This window comes from Anser anser (genome assembly GCF_964211835.1).
Source record: "Anser anser genome assembly, chromosome: 4".
NCBI classification, from domain to species: Eukaryota; Metazoa; Chordata; class Aves; order Anseriformes; family Anatidae; genus Anser; species Anser anser.
The window spans coordinates 67276521-67297765 of NC_139724.1; the positions used below are offsets into that span (position 1 = coordinate 67276521).

The following is a 21245-nucleotide window of genomic DNA, read 5'->3' on the forward strand; positions in this document are numbered from 1 at the left end:
TGTTTGTGTGAGATTTCACACAGTTGCAACCAGGTGTGGAATAGTAGGACTACAGATCTAAATCTGAGAAATATAGGTAAAAATAACTATAGCTTGCATTTTTCCTGTTTCCTACAGATTCTTAGGCAGACTTTAAAAGCGTTAAATATCAATCCTTTCTTGTGAAAATTGTCTTCACAGTGTAAACAACTATATTGTTGTCTTAGTAACTGCATTACTTTATGCAACCAAACACCATGCTAACAAATACATGCTTTAATTCTGTGCAGTGACTGAGGCATATGCTGCAAATAGAGTTTAAAATAACCAAATTCTGCAACTCAAGCCCACATTTGTCAGTCTTTTTTCCAAAGAGCTCGGGACAGCTGGATCTGAGCTGCAGGTTTTGTTCTGTCTCAGGATAAATGCTAATTTTTACAAGTGTCTGAGAGTAAAAAACACCTGCCAATTAGAGAAAGGGACAGGCTGACTGCAGTAGTAAAGGGGAATTCAAGAAAAAAATATATATACCTGCACTCAGAGATGTGCAAGATGATATGCCTGCTCTTATCAGTTAGAACAGCTTGTGCAACCCTTTATATTGGAGCTCAGCATGCTCATGACACACTTTTTCTCCTAGGAATTAGAAGCAGAACTGCCTTTAATGTGCACCAGTAGCATTTTTCCCCAAGGAAAAAAAAAAAAAAAAAAAGAAAAAATCAGCCAAGCATGGAGTTTTTAAAGGATCTGCAGAAAGATAAATAAATAAATAAATCCTTCCCAACGTACTTAAAAGCATTGTGCCATGTTCACAATGTTGTAGTGCACAGGGATGACTTTGGCATACTGGTAGTCCATTCTTTCTTTCTCCACTATCCCATTCATTTCTCTTCCATTTTAACTTGTATGATCTGAGAACAGCAGCATTATTCCAGCATCTTCCTCTTCTCTCAAGCATAGGTTTTTATGGTATAATATATTCTACACAGAGATACTTATGACTCTGAATGAAGGATTTCCACTGCCTTCATTGGAAGTTCAGGGATCAAAAGCTTATACTAAACTATACTTACTGGCAGATAGAAAAGAATGTGATGACTATATGCTCTGTTTGTTATTTTTTGTTGGTGGTGTTGTTTGTGGTTGTAGTGTTTTGTTTTGTTAAAAACAGTGATTTTGTGAAAATTTATTTAAATATCTGGATGAATAGCCAAAGATCTCATGTTAAAAAAACACAACACCTTTTTTGAAATCATTCATCTGAAATATACCAAACTGCAGCTTGATTTGATACAAGACCAGGTTGACAAATAAGCATGATATGGTTTGTATGTTTCTAAGGACTGAACAAGAGTCTGACTCCATCATCTCAACATCAGTCTTGCAGGATCTTACTTTGCAACTGGTTCTACTGAACATGGAGGATGTCAGGCACTTACTATCATAGGTGGGAACTGAAAGCACTTGCAGTGTTCCTACCTGACTCCAAAGATACTGTGAAGAATAAACCTGCAGTATGTGTTTCCCTTTTGCTGTTATATCAGCTTCCTTGTCTTGCCACTTTTGGTAGGGTTTTACCTTCAGGGCGACAGTCTGCCTGGTGGTGTTCTGCCTGACTTTCTATCAGGGCCTTTCATTGTTCTTTCTGGCTTAGGTCATTTCCTCCTAAAACTTCATACTTGGTCTGAGTTGCTGGGCATGACTTTATCTACAGTAATTTGCTGCTCTTCAGAAATGCCATCCTCTGATACATACTGCCTGAAGGAGGGAAAAAAAAAATCAACTCTTCCATTTTTTCCATTTTTTTAGATAAGAAGTGTTTTTACTTCTGGAGAGAGCATGGTAAGATGAACTTATGTGTGATAATGGAAATAAATTCATACAGTGCCTTTCACCCTGAACAATCCTGAAATCCATTACTAAGGACCTAGTCTGACAGTTTTTATTTTTACAGGATTTTCATTTTATCATAGAACTGTGGAATGGTTTGGACCGGAAGGGATTTTAAAGATCATCTAACTCCAGCCCCCCTGCCATGGGCAGTGGCACTTCTTACTGGACCAGGTTGCCCAAAGCCCCATCCAACCTGGTCTTGAACATCACCAGGGACGGGGCATCCACAGCTTCTCTGGGAAACCTGTTCCAGTGCCTTACCACCCTTTTAGAGGATCTCACCTATTTTAGGGGATCTCATCAATGTGTATAAATACCTGAGGTGTGGGAGACAGAGGGATTTGGCCAACCTCTTTTCAGTGGTTTGTGGGGATAGGACAAGGGGTAATGGCCACAAGATAGAGCGCAGGAAGTTCCGCACCAACATGAGAAAGATCTTCTTCACGGTGAGGGTGATGGAGCACTGGTACAGGCTGCCCAGGGAGGTTGTGGAGTCTCCTTCTCTGGAGATATTCAAGGCCCGTCTGGATGCCTACCTGGGCAGCCTGCTATATGGAACCTGCTTTGGCAGGGGGGTTGGACCCGATGATCTTTTGAGGTCCCTTCCAACCCCTTCAATTCTGTGATTCTGTGATTTTCTCCCTTTGGTGGGGAATTTGTTTGAATAAGGGCTTTGAATAAAGAGTGCAATGTCAAAATCAGCATAGATTAGCGGAGTGAACAAAATTCTGAAATGGGAAGGTAACAACTGAAAGAGTGTACAGAAATATTGTGGAACAGAGACTTTTGCATTTAAAACCTCTAGAATAAACTCACAAAAGGGTTAAAGAATATTTTACTTATGTGGAAAGCATCTGTTACTGTAGGGTCAAATCCTGGTTCCACTGAAATTAGGTTAGGGATTTCATTCTACATTTTTAATTTGAATTGAAAAACAACAACACTATCTGGGAAAAGCGTTAAGGGACCCAGTAACATCGTGAGTTCCTGTTCTCCAGCATGGTGACTGGGACATTGAAAGTCCCCTTCAAGACAGGTCATTAGAATTCTCTTCTGTCCTAACTTATCCAAAATGAAGTGGTCTGGAAAGCTTTACTGAAGCAACAGGGGAATATGAACCTGGTTGCCTCAAGTCTTCATTTCAGAAAGTTTTGTGTTTTCTCCAAAACAGAGAAAAAGCAAATGTTGTTGACTTGTCAAAAGTTTTCAGAAAACTGAATTGTCATCTGCCAGTTGACATTAATCAAAATCATTCACCCACATCCCCTGCAGTATTCAAAACGTGTACTGTCAAATGCCAAGGAAAATATATTTTATTCCATTGTGCTCTGCAATAGACCTAGTGACGAGTTTTAGGAGTTTTGAGCAATAAAGTATTCATACAGTTTAGGAAAATAATTCTGTGTAAAATCATTTTCTAAATGAAGAGCTCAAATCCATCATTTACTGTTAAATGAATAAGTAAGGTATGCTCAGAAATGTTCTCAACTAATTTGATATATGTTAAATTCATCAAAATAGTACGTGTTCTAGTAGACTTTTTTAAAAAATTCTTTAAGAGCGAAATTTACTGAAACTCAATCTTATCATTTGCAACATATTATATTTGTGAAAAAACAAACAAACAAAACACAACACTGGATTGAGTAATGGCCCAACGTAGTGGAAAAAGGAAGAATTGTATGTTCCTGAAATATTGTTGTTCCTCTTCAAAGGAAGTAGTTCATATAATGAAAGTTTCAAATCTGTTAAAATGATTTCTTAATCACAGCTCAGCTTCTGGAAGCATTAACCAAACCAGGTTATTGAGACTGCAGTTTAAATCTAGTAAGCACAATAACCATGGTACTTCAGCCCATAGCATGTTTTAGTAAGAGGTTACATAAAAGACCTTCTTTTCTTTGTGTCAGGTAGAACCAAAATCTTCCTTGTGGACAAGTGTCTTTTTCTTTTTTCTTTTTTTTTTTTTTTGAGGGATATTTTTCCTAAGATCTTGTGTAGATTAACCTCTTACTGTAACCCTTAAAAAAGCTGGCTAAATAGTAGATAAAACCTCAATTCGTAAGAAAGTAGCTGATTTCCTAAGGTGAGTTCTAGGTTTTATTTGCAGCAATCTGATTTCTTGTCTGAGTGCGGTTTGAATAAGTGTTGCTCAGTTATGAAATGATTGTTCTGCTCTCTGCACAATATACATGCCTCAATGTCAATAGAAGGAGGAAACAGAGAAAGCCAGCAAGAAAACGGTGCCTTCGACTTCAATCTAATCTAGAAGTTAGCTAACTCAGATTTATGGATGATAGTTTAGTGGCAAATCTCAGCTAATTCTGTTATCTCTGTGGGCACAGGTGTTAGCAGAGCAAGTCAGTGTGTTGTAGTGCCAACCTGTGGTCTTGGAGCCAAGACCATGGGACTGCCTCTGTCTCTATCTGCTCAAACTCCAGTGTGTAAAGGTTAGTGTTTGTTGTTTGTTTGTTTGTTTGTATTCCCCTTTCCATAAAGTTGGCATATAATATTCAGAAGCAATGGAACATGGTGCTTTTGTTGGCTCACTACAGTCCATATTTAGTGCACTTTGAGGGCAAACCTGGAAATATGTTTAAATAAGAGGAACCGAAAGACTAGGAATCAGTGTCCTGAAACAATCTTTTTTCACCTTGTTCTTTTTTAAAGGACAGAAGGAGCTAAAAAGGGTAACACAGGACTCTTTTATTCAGGTGGAGTCTTCGTGTCATTTTGGGAATCTATCATTAAATGAGCAACTGTATCTATGGTGCTCTAACTTTGCTTCCAGGGAGACAGTTGTTTCTCATTCTTACAAGTGGTGATAATGAGGTAGACACTGGAAACTTTGGCCAACAATAAAATTATTCAAACATTTTACTTAAATTTAGGTGGGGCCTTAAACTTCATTTTGCTATGTTTTGCTTTTAAAATGAAGGAGTTACCTCCTCCTATTTAGGTGACCATAAGCTATTTACTCTGGCTCAGCCAGGTGAAGTCTGAATAAAGAATTTCCTATCTGTAATAAAAGAGCTCTGATTTTTAAATATGTGAGTAGAAAAAAAAATAAAATTTATTAGCTAGAGAATTAATTATAAAATATAGTAAATTACACAGATTGATTTGATCTTTATATAAGATGACACCAGAGATTTGATTGATGCAAAGCTATCTTTTATAATGCCATATGTTTCTCCTTAAATTAATCTATTTTCTTTATAGTCCACCCTGTATTTACTTCTGCATAAGGCATCAGGCTAGGCATTAAATCTACATTTTTTTTCCAAATGGGTTACAAGCTAAAAGATTGTTCTTGGACAGGGTTTTACTGAATAGATGGAAAAAAAATGTTGGAGGTAATTCACAAACATCACGGAGCCACTGAACCTTTGGATAAAATGGAGAGGCGCTCATCCTGCTCCTCCCCTGCACTTCTCAGAACCTACGCATTCATTTCCGTTCTTTTTCCCCAAGAGAGCTGAAACCAAGATGTTCTGGCATAAAAGAATGATTGGCAATTATTATTTTGGGGGGGCAGGGAACATGAAAAAACATATTTTGGTTCAATTTCATCTAAATTATTTCCTCCCCTCATTTTTCATTTTGGCAGCTAAACCAGGGGGGAAAAAAAAAAAAAAAGGAAGAAAAGAAAAACTCTTCTCTTTAGTGCATTAAGTATATGCATGTGTTTGTAGTTTAAAGCACTTAAATCATAAGTGTGTAAGCATTTTTGCACATGCTATGTTGTGTACACAAGCACTGTTTATATGCAGTTGTTTTATGTAGGCAGGTGTCTACTTTTGCACATGGAAGCATTCATCACTTTTGTAGTTGCAATTTAGGAAGGCCATTGATAATGTGACCTCTGTTATGGTTTTTGGGGCAATTAGAAAAATATGCTGAATTATGATCTTGATGCGTAACAAACTGCAGTTTGAACTGCAGTTTGAAACTGCGGTTTGAATGTGACATTACTTTCATCCATTTTACTAGTATGATCCCATTCTACATTTTTTGTTGATTTTACAATGGTGTAAAGGAAGTGAAGACAATTGTTAGAAGTCTATAAAAATTGTCTATACTGTCTATAAAAATTCTATATGTCTATAAAAAATGTCTAAAACTGTCTATAAAAATTCATTTGTCACTTTTCAAAAATAGCACTGTATACATAGTCATGGCTAACACATTCTTCTAGCCCATATCCCTGTGAAAATCTTTCATTAATAATGTCACCACTTCCGTGAGTTAAGAGCACTATGCATTGGCAGTGGTTACACTAGAGATAAAGTGCATCCTCCCAGTGCCAGAACCTTATCACTTTACTCCCTCAACTTGATCATTTCTTTAGAGATCCTGGCATGGGGTGGCCATGTGTCTTGCTTTATATTCAAAGGTACTATAGTAATACAAACTACAACAGGCAAAACAACAACAAAATGATTGTGACCTTTGTTTGGCAACATTTGTTGTTTCAGTTATGTTGTCACAATCTGTAGTAAAGATCTAAACGAAGCTAAGGAGTCTCAGCTCTTTGAGCTCATCATAAACTGACAAGAAACTTCTACCAAAGTATTGCTTTTGTGTAAAGTACAGCTGAGAAAGTTGTTGCTGTGGTAGTGTAAGTGGCCTCTGATATCTACTGAACCATAAGGCAGATCAAGCATTCAATCTGAAATTTCAATTGTGTTATAAAAATAATCGAGGAGATGTAACAATTAGAAAAATACTGTAACGGTACAGTAAATTCTCTGACAACTGTTGTTCCTACTAATATGATTTACTACTGGAAAGGAAGCCTTATCATCAGGAACAAAATCTAAATACCACTTTTTTAGCATAGCTCTGTGACTAGTTCCATTTAAATACTTTCCAAGAGATAGACTGTGAGTTACTAAAATAGGTAGCTAGCAGCTCTGTAAGTCTCATTTCCTTTCTCGGCTTGGTCACACACTCACTGTTCAATTTTGAGGTTAAGATCCAAAAAGAGTTTCAGGTGCCTGCCTACACATCCAATGCTTTGACATCTTTGCTTTGGTGCTGCCTGGAAGAATGGTTTAAGATGCGTTATCCAAGTTAGAGCTATTGACATGACCTTCCGTATAGGTGATATGGGCACTCCTGATTCAAATCCTAGCTTTTATTCTGTTGATAGTTTTATACATTTGAAGGATCTCCCAAAAAACTAGAGGTTCTCTTCCATTCCCAGATGGCATGTGAAGGTAGCAGTGTGTGTCAGCAGGGACTGTGCAGGCAAATTTTGTTACCTGGCAGCATACTGTTTCAAACATCACATTTGATGACAAAGATGTATGGAGGAGTGCAAAAGCTAATGCAGCACTTGGGAGATTAAAGGAGCGCGTCTAGAATGAAAGAGGCATCTGATTTCAAACAAAAGTAGTTATGCATCACATAGTTGTCATCACCAGTCTTCTATACAACTGGAAAACTTGGACAATTTAAGTTGCCACGTTAAACATCTGAGTAAATTCCACATCTGCTGTCTTCATGACCTTGGTGCTGAGGTACAGCAGGATTACTTCCTCCACTCAGAGATCTTTGATTGTTCTCAGATATTCAGCGGTAAAGCAAAAGTGTTGCAGGTTCAGGTACACTGCTGCAAGTATTTGGTGGGTCTGTCTGACATCAGGCTGCTCAAAACCATTTCCTTTGTCCAGACTACTAGAACAGGGCTAACAGCACAAAGATAAACCAATGTAGTATGAAAGAAGTTGCTCAAGGCATATCTTAATTTATATGGCATTAGATCTACAATATGGGGCACAATAGATAAAATCCATCTGCTCTGGCAAAGAATGTGTTTTGATGCTGTGAAAACCCATGAACAAAATCTTGAAGAACACAGGAGAAAAACAAAAGAGGAAGGCAAGCATGGCGAATATAAAGAGCTACTGTGATATTTGAGATGAACAGTGTAGTGTGAAAATCTGGCTCATTTCTCCTGAATGAAGCCGTGAAAGCTGAATGTTTACCTGCTAAGTCTTTGGGAGACTTCAGCACCAGCACCATCATAGCTTTAGTCAGGTGGTTCTCTAATGACACAGACAGCAGGCAATGCAGCTATTACTGTTCATGTAAACTAAGAACATCAATTGAATAGATGCCCTTTTCTATTGAATAGAAATATGAATTTACTGGAAGAGATTATCATTGCATATAATTTCTATTAAATTAGCTCTTCCTGATTATGAGCTTTATCAAGAACAGGAAAGAAAAATAAAAATAAAGCAATCCTCCAGCAAATAGTTTAAATGAGTTAGCTTAAAAACTGCATTAAACTGTCTTAGCTATCAAATGATGCAATCAAATTTAAAAATGATGTGCTCATAAATGAACCAGGAACAAATGTAAAAAGTTGTTATGGCAACTGAAATACTGAAGTTAAAATTATGGATCCCAAATCCTTGCAAATAAAACGGAAATGAATTTCTAAGGTAATTGGAATTTCTTTCAAAAATTACGTATCACAGCATCATCTTTCATAGTTTAAGCAGAATTGATTTGATGGCTTTCTAATGAAATATAATTATTCAAGAAGAATGTTTTAGTAGCTTATGAATTATTATCTTCTTGATATTTGTCTTTTAATCATTGGTTACCCTTGCTGCACTGTATGAGTTTTTTCCATTCATATGATTTTATTGGACATGTATGTTTTGCATCTGAGCCATTAGATTATGGTTGCTGTTACGTATCACTTTATTGTAGCTTACGTTTTTCTCTAATCCATTGAATCCTACTTTAAAAATGCCGTTTTTTTTTTCTTTTCTTTTTTTTTTTTTTTTACTTTGGAAAGACACTTTTTTTTTTTTTTTTAATCCTAGTGATATTTGGCAATACATTTGAGTGGACTCTTGTGACATGTCTGCAAAACCCCGTCCTCAATAAGGCAACAATTTTTATCTCAGCAACAGCATTAATAATCATGAGGCCTTGTTTTCAAACAGTTTGTAAAGCTGGGTGTGTGCAAATTGCTGGATTCCTTTGGAAATGTGTCCCAGGAATTCCAAAGCTGTATGCGTGCAGTTTTCATGGAGTTTGCGGTTATGATGAGACACTTCCTTGTATCTCAGGAATTTTACTTCACTGAGAGAATGTTTGAATCAGGTACTGTCTCTGTCAGAACGTGGTTTTTGGTGTATAGAATCAGAAGAAACATAATGGAAATAAGTTTTGGGGTTTTTGCTTGTTTGTTTGTTTTTCCTACAAGAGGCTGAGCTACAAGGCAGAAAGGTTATTTCTGTCTTTTGATAAAAGTCTGCAAAAGAGAGACTTATGATTTGCTTAGTGAAGCAATATACACATATAGATTGCACATAGCATCTATATTGTTCTTGTGGAATTTTCATGATTTCTATAGTAATTTCCATGATTTTTTAATTTAATTTTTTTTTTCATTATAAGATGTTGGACTGGGCAATATCTCCAAATGTCATCTGTATTCCCCATGTTTCACTAATATCTCACTTCTATGAGAAACAATAGAACCTCAATAGCCTGTGAATAATTCTGTAGCTGTACCTTTTAAGTTATTAATTCTTGTTCTTCCTCCTTTATGCCCTTCCTCCTTTATGCCCCTCCTCCAGGTCTCTTTGAAGACAGCTCTTCAACCTATAGAAAGACTCTTTGAAGACATTTTGTTGTTTTTCATTTTTTTCCAGAGGAAAAAAATAATTCTTTCCATATATCTTTATTGCTTAAGTTTTCTAAGCAGCTTGTGAGTCATCTTTGCCCTTCTTCAAATCCATTTTTAGTTGATGTATAAGTACGCATATAACATCCAAAATCAGACACCATGTTCTTTCACAGGCTTCATCAGTGCCAAATTTATCAAAATAATTACCTCCATGTCTTCTATTTTCCGGTTCTAAATACAACCTAGAATTAGTTTTTCTTCTTTTGCAGCAAAATTGTGTTCTTGATATAATTCACAAGTCTTTCTTTTGTTTTTTGAAAGTTATTCTCCATGTCAGTTTTGTATCTTTGATTTCTCTATTTCTAGGAGTATTTTTTGCACTTGGTTTTGGAGTATTTTATCATGCTGATTTCTGACCATTCCTTCCATCTGGCACTGCCATTTGTTCCCTTCCTTCTGTGTTATCTACAGAAAAGTTTCTGCGTGTTTGTTCTTTGACCATGAAGGTGCTAATGAAAATATTGAATGTAGTCCCATCATATCTTTGTAATACATATCTCAAAATGTCTTCCTCTTTGAATAACTACTTTCTGAAAATGTTTTTTCTTTTTTCCTAATTAGATATGCAATCCCATTCTTCATTATGATTTTATCTGCACTGATTTTTTTTTTTTTAAGTTCAGACAATATCACCTAGAACTGTGTAACTGTTTTAACAAAGGTCAAAATATTCCACGTTTACTACTTTCCTTTATCTACTAAGCCAGTTACCCTGTAAAAGAAGGAAATTACATTAGTTTGACATGATTTGTTTTTGACAAATCTATGGTGGCTGTTATCATTTTAATTATCTCCAAGGTGCTTATAAGTGGATAGCTTAATAATTTGTTTGGTATCTTTGTGGGTATCAAAATGAATTCTGTAACTCCCTGGGCTCTAGTTTTTTTCACATCATTTCTGTTTTGTTTTGTTTTTGTTTATTGGGGGAGTTTGGGGGGAGCTGTGTTTTTGTTTTAAATATATAGGTGAAATATTCTCTATTTTATAGTCATCTGGAATCAACCTCATCCACTGTAAGGTCTCAGAGATACTTATTGATAGTCCATAGATTTTGTTTCATGCTTTCAGGAGAATTTTGATTCTCTTCTACTTTGAATTCAACCAGCCATCTCCTTCCTTCTCCCTTGACTCACCTACCTGAGATAGCTAACACAAATGAAGAAAATTTTTTCTTCAGTAGAAAATACTTTCCTTGAGTCAGGAATGAGGCTTTGAGAGGAATTGGATCCTTGTACTTGAATGTATTTGTTGATAAATAAGTTAATAAAAGAAATGTAGCTGTTTTGTAAAGTTTTTTGGAGCCTGGAGAAGCATTCACTAAGGTAGGTAGCTGCAGAAAAACATGGTAAAGTCTGCCTTACTTTAGTACCCTGTGTGGAGGAAAAAAAAAGATTAAAAAAAAAAAAAACAGGTATTTAGCATGCAAAAGACACTTAATTTCTGTCAGCAAAGACAGTCATATTGAAGCAGGCATTGTGGAAAAAGCATGAGACCACCTAAGCAGTCACTTTATTGTATATGTAAGTACAAGTGAATAAGAGCATATGGTGACAGCAGCTCTTAGGATCCAGCTGAACCAGAAAAAGGAACCAAACCTGTAGCTCTCGATGCAGGACAGTTGTCCTGCTTAGAGAAGTGGGACCACACACCTATATTCACATACAATTAGTGGACTGAGCCACAGTTTTTTTGGTTTTGTGCGTTGTTTCTACTTCTGAACCACAGGGAGAAAAGGAGATAGAGTAGATGATGCAAGTCCTTTAATTTCAGAACCTTACTATGAAAAGAGTAAAACATGTGAACTAAATGCCGATGTTTCTGTTTAAATAAGCACACTTCTGATGGTGAAGTTTCCTGTGAGCATGGATTGTTCAACCATGGGCAGTGTGGGCAGTAATCTATCAATTATACCTACATCTCTGCGCTTTGTCCGAAAAGCAAAGACACCAGAAAAAAAAGGAAGAAATCACTGTACATCTTTAGTCTCTGCAACTTTTTTTCAGCCTCTCTGGTGGACTTCAGACCTCTATATCCATCTACCAGGGAAGAGGCTTAGGTGCAAAGATATTGCCTCTATTACCAAGAATTCACCATTTCCTCGCTTCTGCTCTACCCTAGTTCCACTTTGAACCTGGTATTCAGGACAACAGAAATGCGTGTAAGCGGCAGAATGCTTTTAGCAAAACTATACCATTCCTGCTCTGTCTGGATTTGGACAAAACAGAGGACAAAACAAAAGGAATGAATTAGTTTTGGAGAATGCTACTAAAGTTTGGAATATGAACTCTGTGCAGCATGAGCTGCACAGGAATTGTTGGCTTCAGAATCAACCTTAAATTCCTTGGCAAGTAAGACACATAAGCCTAATACAAACCACAAATACATTTGACTTTTGCCCAGATAGAGTCTTTATCCTTTCTAATTTGTTGCTGAATGTCATACTTGCCCATTTTGTTTTGGAAATAAATATTCCGGCTTTGAAAATGTTGGCTGCTTTGGCAGTGAAGCCATGTTTTTAAAGCTATGAGATTTCCACTTTTTTTTTTTTTCAAAAAGAAATTTAAAGTTTATGACTGTTTTTAGTTTGAGATTGGACTATCCGAAATGAAGAGGAGAGTCAGAGTTCTCCAGCACAATGCGTATATTCAGTCTATTCCTTAGAAAGGAATGCAATTTCATGATACTGCTGTGAGTTTGAACAATAGTAATATTGCCATCTGAAATCTGTAGAAATTAAAAAGAAAAAGAAATAAAAAGTGAAGAAGTTGCACCATCATCATAAGAAATTAGTGACAGAGTTGGAAACTGAATTCAGCATTCCTGAGTTCTGATCCCTGATCAGAAAGGTCAAAAATCCAGGTCAAAATCAGAGGGTGTTTCATGTAATGAGATAATAGACAAAAATGTTGGGTTCCAAATTAGAAAAGGTGGTGTATTTCCATTTAAACTCCCGGACAGTTTGCTGGGGGGAAAAAAAATCTCTGGTCCAGGAGCTATATTTTTTCTTTGTATAGTTCCATAGACAATTGATAAGTATTTTCTAACTAGACACATTGTATGTGAAGATGAGTAAAAGTAGAAAAAAAAAAAAACAGGGACCTTTTAGTAGGGAACCATGACCATGGAAAGCAGAAGATAAAACTGGAATCTCAGATGCGTGGTGTTTCTTTCCTTCAAGATTTTACATTTGATCTTTTTGTTCAGAGTCTTCGGACACATTAGTTACCGTTCAGACTGGGAACTTGTGAAGGTGGACTTCAGGCCATCCTTCCCCAGGGAGTGTACTGATGATGACTATGAATCCTGGGATCTCACAAATCTACAGGTATGCACTGTCTTATGTTAAATGCCATAACTTTTATGTATCTGAAAGATTCATGTACTGCTGTGTGCCAGGAAAATATTTTCTAATAGAATTTGGATTACACCTCACAAGCTTTAATCTCCTTAGGCTGGTATTTTTTTTGATTTTACAATTGTTTAAAAAGTGGGAGGATTTTGTGTTCCCTTTAGTTGTGTGAACTGTGTTCTGGGAAAAGTGGAAATATATGTGGTGGTCTGCCATAATAATAGGTGGTCCTACTGGATTATGAACAATGTACCGTAAACTAAAATCTGTATAATTGATTGAAGCAATTTCAACATGCAGTCATATGTTCTGCCAACTTCTTGACCACATACTGTATTCATATATAAATTGCCATATGTAAAGCCCATTCCAGACATAATTTAGGATCTCAGTAGACTGATGCTATAATAGAGTCCAGTTGTTTTGTGCAATACCATTTCTGCAGAAATAATGCATTAAGTTTGTGCTAATCCTGGTGCTCTGGCCAATTCCACTTTTGGGAAGCTACATTCTCTATGTAATGTATTGATTAAACAGACTAATGTGAGGAGTTTTGCATTAAATGGGAATTAGTCATATTTATTCTTAATCATTCTAATTATTATGTTTATGTTTCTTCCTGTATATTTGTTCTCTTGCTCTCTGCATGTTTCTTTTTCTTTTTTCTTTTTGTATACTACTTTGTGTTATTATATTTCTCCAACTTTCACTTGCTGTTTCTCATGCATAATTTTATTGTTCTTTTTTGAAATTGCTGTGTATTTTGAAAGGATGTAATGTGCAACTGAGCCTAGACAGTAACATTTTCTTGGGATATCAACATTTAAATGTCTTACAGAAAATAAAAGCTACTAAAATGACTCTGATAGCATACTTACAGCTGCCCTATTACCAGTGGAGTATTAGATTCAGATGGTCTTAATTCTACCTGTAAACATGTGCCTAGTGCTTCGTGTTGGCTGCCTACACAAGATGTGGTCGTTTAGATAGAACTTCAGCCATCTGAATCAAGACTGAATTTTTAAATGTACTTTTGTAGGCTTGTGCCTAGATTATGCACACGTGAAACATGGGTTAAACTGCACTTGAATTTTCATGCATATCTTTGGATTTGTGCCCGGAAATATGGTGTATGTTACAACCCCATAATGTCCCAGCAGTGGATGTGAAAGCTTTGTATACTTACACATTTGAATTGAATTGATTTTTTTTTCCTCCTTTGATGAGTCTGTTATCCTACAGTCTCAAGTTCCAGATATATTGATCACATATTTATACTCTTGTCATAGATAATTTGCTATAGATTGCTCTAGAAATTGATGACTGAGTTGAGGCTTGATACCAGTGTCCAGTCTTGGCAATAAGACCAGCCTTTCCCATGACAACTTAAAATCACATCTGCATGGTGTAGGTTATGCTGTGCAGTAAGTCTGGTGTTTTGATGTCCAGGGTGATCGATGCATCATGGGTCAGCAGAGGAGCTTTCGGAAGAGGAAGATTTCATCATGGTGCATTAAAGGGAGAAGTTTCACATCAGCTCTCACATCCAAAGTCTGTGAATGCATGAGCTCTGATTTCTTATGGTGAGTCTGTCTGTGGACCTTCAGATTTATCACTGGAGAAATGTTACATAGAGTTTGATGGGTTTGTTTTCCTCCTTTTGCACCTCCCCCTGCATAGCTGTGTGCAAACAACCAAGAAACAATGCAATACATAGAATAACAGGGTGCTTTTGTGTCTGCTTTTGTTTAAAAACATTACCATGCTTTAAGTATTTGTCTCACAAATCCTGATGTTTCTCTCTGTTGATCAAGACTTCAAAAATGACCATTGGATTGATTTATAGGGCAAGCAAACCCATTCTATTTACAAATTAAGCCAACAACAGAAGAAATGCATTGGTCTGAGTGGCAAGGGATACGTTTTAAAAATCTAAGCTACCAAGAGAGTTAATTTTGCAGAACTGACAAAGTAATTGCAACCAGTTTTGCCCCCACGGGTACACAACTCCTGTTAAAACTACACTTAAAACAGAACTACCTTCATAAAGATATGTGTCCACCTAGTAGGAGATAATATTAAACAAATCTCCCTTGCTGTTAAAGAAGTAGTCTCATCTATCCCTATTAGATTAGTGAATAAAGTGGGGATAATAATGCATTTGGTGTTGATGTTTTTCAGTGATTATGGGTTTGAGCGCTCTGCACCTCTAAAGTCACAGTCTAGCAAGTGTTTCGCTGACTTTTGGTTTAATCCAGAAGCACCTCCCGAAGACTGTGTGCTGGGGCAGGCATACACCAGCAGCACTGGGTAAGTTGATTTTGTATTTGACTGGCTTGCAAGAGTGCAGGCTTCCACAGTGGAGGAGTGGTGTTAAGGAAATGTAAATGGGGCAAACTGTAAAAAAAAAAATGTTAAATGCAAGTGGTAAACTGCGCTGGCTCTGACTTATAGCTTGTGCAGAGGCTTCCTACAGACTAATGAAAGATAAATGTTACTTTACACATTCACAGCAGCTCAAAAACTAGCCAATTTGAGAAGAGGGGGAGCTGTCGTGTTCCTTTTTTTTTTTTTTTCCTAGTAACTGCAGGGACAGCTAATAAGCATTGCTATACTTCTGATACAACTGCCTATTCAAAGCTTTTTCTTTTAGCCCCCAGACCACTTTTCAGGCTGAATCCAATTAATTTACTCCACGGAATAAGTAACATCTCACAGAATTTTCCACTGTCTCTCACTTCCATAGGGGTAAGGAGCTCTACAGAGAACGGATTATTTTCATGACCATATGGGACACTCAGAATCAAAGGAAAGCTTTAGTAACTGTAAACAATATCACATAGAATGTACACTACAATGTAGTCTGACGTCTGTGCTGAGAATAACTTGCAGCTGGCATCTATTCTGGCTTATCATAACATCATCTCTGTCGGTTGTGGAGATGAGAACCAAATGATGAAATGTCAAATCTGGCAATAGAATCATGGTCTCTGTGTATATTTGCCTTACTGAGGAAAATGATGCCTTTTGGGTTGTGGCTGACAGCTGTGATATGCAGAGTTTGAATTCAGTAGAGTGAAATCTGACTCCAGTTTTAAAGGACGTTTGAAAAATAATGTACCTGAGTGAAACTGATCTGTAAATACTTATTGTACACTTCCAAGTTGTTCTTTATTAGCTCTTGAAAGGCGTTAGCTTTTTTACTCTTCTTTTATATTGTTATGTGAAATAAATGCTACAAGTGTTCTAAGAAATGCATAGATTTGAGAGGAGTAGATAAGCATAGATAAGAAATTACTTTGACATATGTTTCTTGGTTTAATTTCTTCCTGATCTTTGGGATTTGAACCAACCATATTTAATGCAAAAGTAGAATGGGATGGGATAGAGTCCTGAGTTTGACAATAAATTTAAACAGCAAAATCCTGGAGCCAAGATCTCTTGAGCACTGAAGCCTGATGAAAGCTAGGAAGAGGCATGGCAGAGAGGATAGGAGAATACTCTGTTGATAGCAAATCTATAGAGGCATGGCCTGTAGGTCAAGGGAGGGGATTGTCCCCTTCTACTCTGCCCTTGTGAGGCCCCACTTGGACTGCTGCATCCAGATATGGGGCCCCCAGCACATGAAAGGTGTAGACCTGTTAAAGCAGGTCCAGAGGAGGGCCCTGAAGATGATCAGAGGGCTGGAGCACCTCTCCTATGAAGAAAGGCTGAGAGAGCTGGGGATGTTCAGCCTGGAGAAGAGAAGGCTCCAGGGAGACCTCATTGCGGCCTTTCAGTACTTAAAGGAGGCTTATAGAAGTGACAGAGAACAACTTTTTATATGGGTAGATAGTAATAGGACAAGGGGAATGATTTTAAACTAGTAGAGGGGAAATTTGGATTAGATGTTAGGAGGAAATTCTTTGCTCACAGGGTGGTAAGGCACTGGCACAGGTTGCCCAGAGAACCTGTGGATGCCCCGTCCCTGGGAGTGCTCAAGGCCAGGTTGGGGCTTTGGACAGCCTGGTCTGGTGGGAGGTGTCCTTGCCAATCGCAGGGGTGTTGGAACTAGATGGTCTTTAAGGTCCCTTCCAACCTGAGCCATTCTGTGATCCTGGAAGGCTGATAGGTATGTTTCTAAATTTGAAAATTCCATTGCATACAAATTAAATCCTGATCATGCTTCAGTCTGCTTTTTCAACAGCTTTCACTCAGTAGAGGCATGTCCCTGAGAATTTTTTTTGCATCACAAGTTGTTTTTTTATCATCTGCAGTCTTTGCCTGTTTATGAACCCAAGTAATATTCATTAGCTACTGCCACATTCAGTGCCTCTGATGGTGTTCTCCTGCTCACCTCCAATTCACTGTGCTCGCTGCTTATTGTTTTTGCAGGTACAGGAAAGTTGTTTCTAATGTGTGTGAAGGTGGCGTAGACCTGCAGCAGAACTTAGCACAGCATATGTGTCCACTGATTGCTCCCAAGGGACTTCAGATCAGCATCAGAGGAGAAAGCCTGGCTGTTAAGCCTGGGGAAGACATCACCTTCATTGTCAGACAAGAGCAGGTAGTAATGAACATTGGCTTTATGAAAGTTTCCTTGCTATTTTTAGGGTTCGTTTCTCTCCTACCTGCTTTGCTGCTGAATGAGATTAATTTGTGCTTGAGACAAAGATGAATGACTTTCTAAATACTGGAACTTCCGTTTCCGAGTGAATCGGGCAATCCTGTAAACTCAGTGAACCACAAAGTTTTGTCCAGAGAAGGGGATTTGCCTCCTCAGCAGCATGTTCAGACATTATTCCTTAAAAGCATCAGCTTCTTGGAAATCAAAGGAACTAAATTACCAAAGTCTTCTTGAACTGAAAATTTCAACTGGTATATCAGAGAAGATCAGAAATGCAGAGAACCTTTAATATTTTCGTTTAAGTGCTTTTGAGAATCTGCCTTTCAGTAAAGAATCAGGCAAAGCTTTACAGAAATCAGCAAATAGCACAACATAAGTACATTTATTATGTATTAGTTATGTTGCCAAAGGTTCCCTCCCACCGCATTTTTTTACTTTTTATTGGAAGAGGCAATGCCCTGAGGCCCTGACCAAAGGCAAGGAGTAACTTTCAGATGTGGTGTTTGCCCTGGGTATGTTTTTTAACGCTTGCTTTTTTTGGTATTAGGTTCTAACTGTTATGCTCAGGTTACAGGAGTATTTCCTGCCTAACCCCAACTATTTGCAAAAACTTCACATATTTCGGCAAATCTGTGTGCTATAAGTCAAGCACTTGGGATTTATTTCTCTGAGAGAATCAGGAGAGTTATGTGCAGGACACAGTGCTGGCTAACCCATCACAGGTTCTGGTTCCAAAAGCTTGCAGAGCAGTAACAGTTGCATGGCAAGTTGTGCTTCCTTCTCTTTTCTCTAATTTGTTTTGAAGTGTTTACTGGAAGACTAGAGCATTTGGTTGTAATTTGGAATCTAATGATTTTGATTGGCAATTTCACTTTTTTTTTTTTTCTTTTTCCTACTGAAACGTTCTGAAGCTTTCATGAATCTCTGCTGGCAATAGGTAAAACTTAACTATTCAAAAGTCTTCCAAAGTCAGATGTCTTGAAGGGAATCCCGTGCTGTGTTTCCTCAAGCCTTTGCTCAGTACACAGAACTGGAATGGAGATTTAGAAGAAATGTAACAGTTTGCTGCCCCCTATGGTTAAGAATAATATTTATACTCAAAAGTCCTGAACATTGCTGTTCATGAGCAGCAACACTGTCTTAATACTCCTAGACATATTCATGAGCATTCTTAACAATTAGCGAGTTTAAAAAGAAACTACAGTAAGATAAACCAAAACATACCACTTTCCCTGCTGAACAACATTAATTTACTGGTTTATGTGAAGGCATGCTACTAGATGTGGGAATGCCAGGCATCAGGGAGTAAAGAAAGCAGGATGTGTATGTTTGGGCAGCTTGCAAGTGACCTTAGAAATAATAATTTACTTTTATATTACATTTTATTTTATATTATACATATTATCAATTATTTCTTCCAAATTCTGTTGGCTATTTGTATTGAATAATTAATGTCATAAAAATAATCAATTTTGTGTGGAAATGAAAGTCCTAATTCCTTTAGGAATTAGGGGAATTAGGCTGAATTTCCTCTATGTGATTATTTTTTTCGTCTGTCCACTGCTCTGCCTTTCCTGGTCAGGGAAGCAGAAATGCCTTGGTGTTTCGGAGACAGCACTCCCACCTTTACACTAGGGAAGGTATTAGAATAAAACATTGAGAGAAACTTACATCCACTGGCTTTTAACATTGGTTTCTGTTTCACCTGGAGAAAATATACATATATACTTGTTAGCATAAGAAAGAGCTAACAAGAACTATTTGCAAGTTAATGCCATCTAAATGGATTCAACTTACTGGCACATTGCTAGCAAAAAGACATCTCTTTAGCTTTAAACTTTAATAATATATTATCTCCTCTGCTAAATTCTACCCATCTGTTGTCAAAATAAAGATGCTATTTGGAAAAAAAAATATTCACAGTGAAGAAGCTTTCAAGGTCCTTTATATGTGTTGAAATATGGTATTAGGTGTTTGATAACCCTACAGGTTCCTTATTATGAGTATTCTTTTACATGATAAGCAATGCTCTTTCATCTGATAAAACATGGAAGAAAATCAACCAAACTGCAAAATAATAAAAGGAGAAAAAAAAAATAGTCTGTTTTCCTTCCCTTTGTAATGCAAGCATTTGAAAGTTTTAGACTTTGTTGCCTCCTTTGATTTTACATTAATGTTTTCTATTTGGTATTAGATTTTGATGTAAAACTATTTCAGAAAATGGCTTATGGGGAAGTGAAGTGTTTTTTGAATCCTTCAGAGGGTGTCAATCCTTCTCTGGTCTGATTGCCATTTAGGTCACATTACTAGTGTATTTATTCCTTTCCTGGAGGCATTGATGATTTTTAAACCAACACTGTGCTTTTATAATATGAAGGATTTTCTATGAAGCCTGGTCCCACAACCTGTTTTAACTGCATGACTGTGATGGCAGTGTGCTGTGAGATGCAGGAAGGAGCATGTTGCTGAAGATAGAGGAGAAAAGGCAACTCACTAAGACACTGCTGCTAGGAGTATTAAGACAGTGTTGCTGCTCACAGCTAAAATGAATTTCCATTTGATTCCATCCATATGGCCAGTCCACGTAGCACAGGCCTGACTTCTCCCGTGAGCAGCCACACCATGACAACATGAGTGATGGGCATATATTTGTCCTTTGACAATAGTATCAGTCATTGCAGTATTTTAGGCCTAAGTTTAGGAAGACAGTATCATTTAAAGGAGCACTTAACAGAAGTGCAATGAATTGTAAATTATGTGAGATGCTTAACATGTCAGAAGTATTTGGCTGGTCTTTTAAAGTTTTTCCCAAACTCAGCTCAATGCTCTGCTTCATTAAACATGCATCTAATTTTGCAGTAGACCATGCTAGTTCTAGACAAGCTGGGAGCTCTGTGTAATGCAGTACAACACTGAAGAAGGTATCAGCTTGAATTCTGGAGGCCATACAGTTGACACTTGGAGAGTGTGGTTAGAAGGCACTGTGAAGATGGTCTAGCCCACTTAATTTTACTTTATAATTGCATAGGCTAGAAGTTCACGGTCAATCAGTTACTATGAGCCACTGGAAAAGCCATAATTTGCAATCACAAGAGCATAACACCAGAATTTAGGGCTGCCTTGCACCATTATGTTAATTAATGTCCAGATACACTAAGATAGGATTGATGGTTTCTGTGTCATACAACTTGGCTTAGTGGTCTGGAGTGTTTTGTTTTAAGGTAGTGCCTTACTGCAGAAAGTTAGCATACAGCATTTATTGCTCTAAAATCGTTGCAAAGAGTTCAGTGGTTTTACTGTAGCTACTGCAATTGAGTCAAAACATCTGGCTGGGGCTAGAAATGCTGTGATTCAGGAAATGGTTAAAATAATGCGTCTTGTCTATATAGGTTCTGACCGTTTTAAATATTTTTGATATATTCTCCTTTTAGGGTGACATATTGAATACCAAGTACCAGGTAGATCTTGGTGATGGCTTTAAGGCAATATATGTGAACCTTACAATGACTGGAGAACCCATTCGTCACCGCTATGAGAATCCTGGGATTTACCGTGTCGCCGTGAAAGCTGAAAATGTTGCTGGGCGCGATGAGGCTGTGGTGTTCATCCAAGTTAACTGTAAGTTACATTTTTATTTTTATTTTTACTCTTACTTCTGCATACAAACCTTGTGACAACTATGAAGTAAAGAATTACTAGTC

The 21245-nt window shown here is 37.3% G+C and overlaps 1 protein-coding gene across 10 annotated transcripts in view; it reads left to right on the forward strand.

Annotated features, from left to right (window-relative positions):
• The window catches only part of SORCS2 (sortilin related VPS10 domain containing receptor 2), a 552575-nt gene that overhangs the window by 493397 nt on the left and 37933 nt on the right, over positions 1 to 21245 (forward strand). For all 10 annotated transcript variants that reach the window (XM_083834471.1, XM_083834474.1, XM_083834473.1 and 7 more), the window contains 5 exons: positions 12794 to 12914; positions 14388 to 14521; positions 15120 to 15248; positions 17313 to 17484; positions 20976 to 21162. In XM_083834471.1, coding sequence (XP_083690597.1) covers positions 12794 to 12914; positions 14388 to 14521; positions 15120 to 15248; positions 17313 to 17484; positions 20976 to 21162 — 743 coding nt within the window. The remainder of the gene's footprint in view (positions 1 to 12793; positions 12915 to 14387; positions 14522 to 15119; positions 15249 to 17312; positions 17485 to 20975; positions 21163 to 21245) is intronic.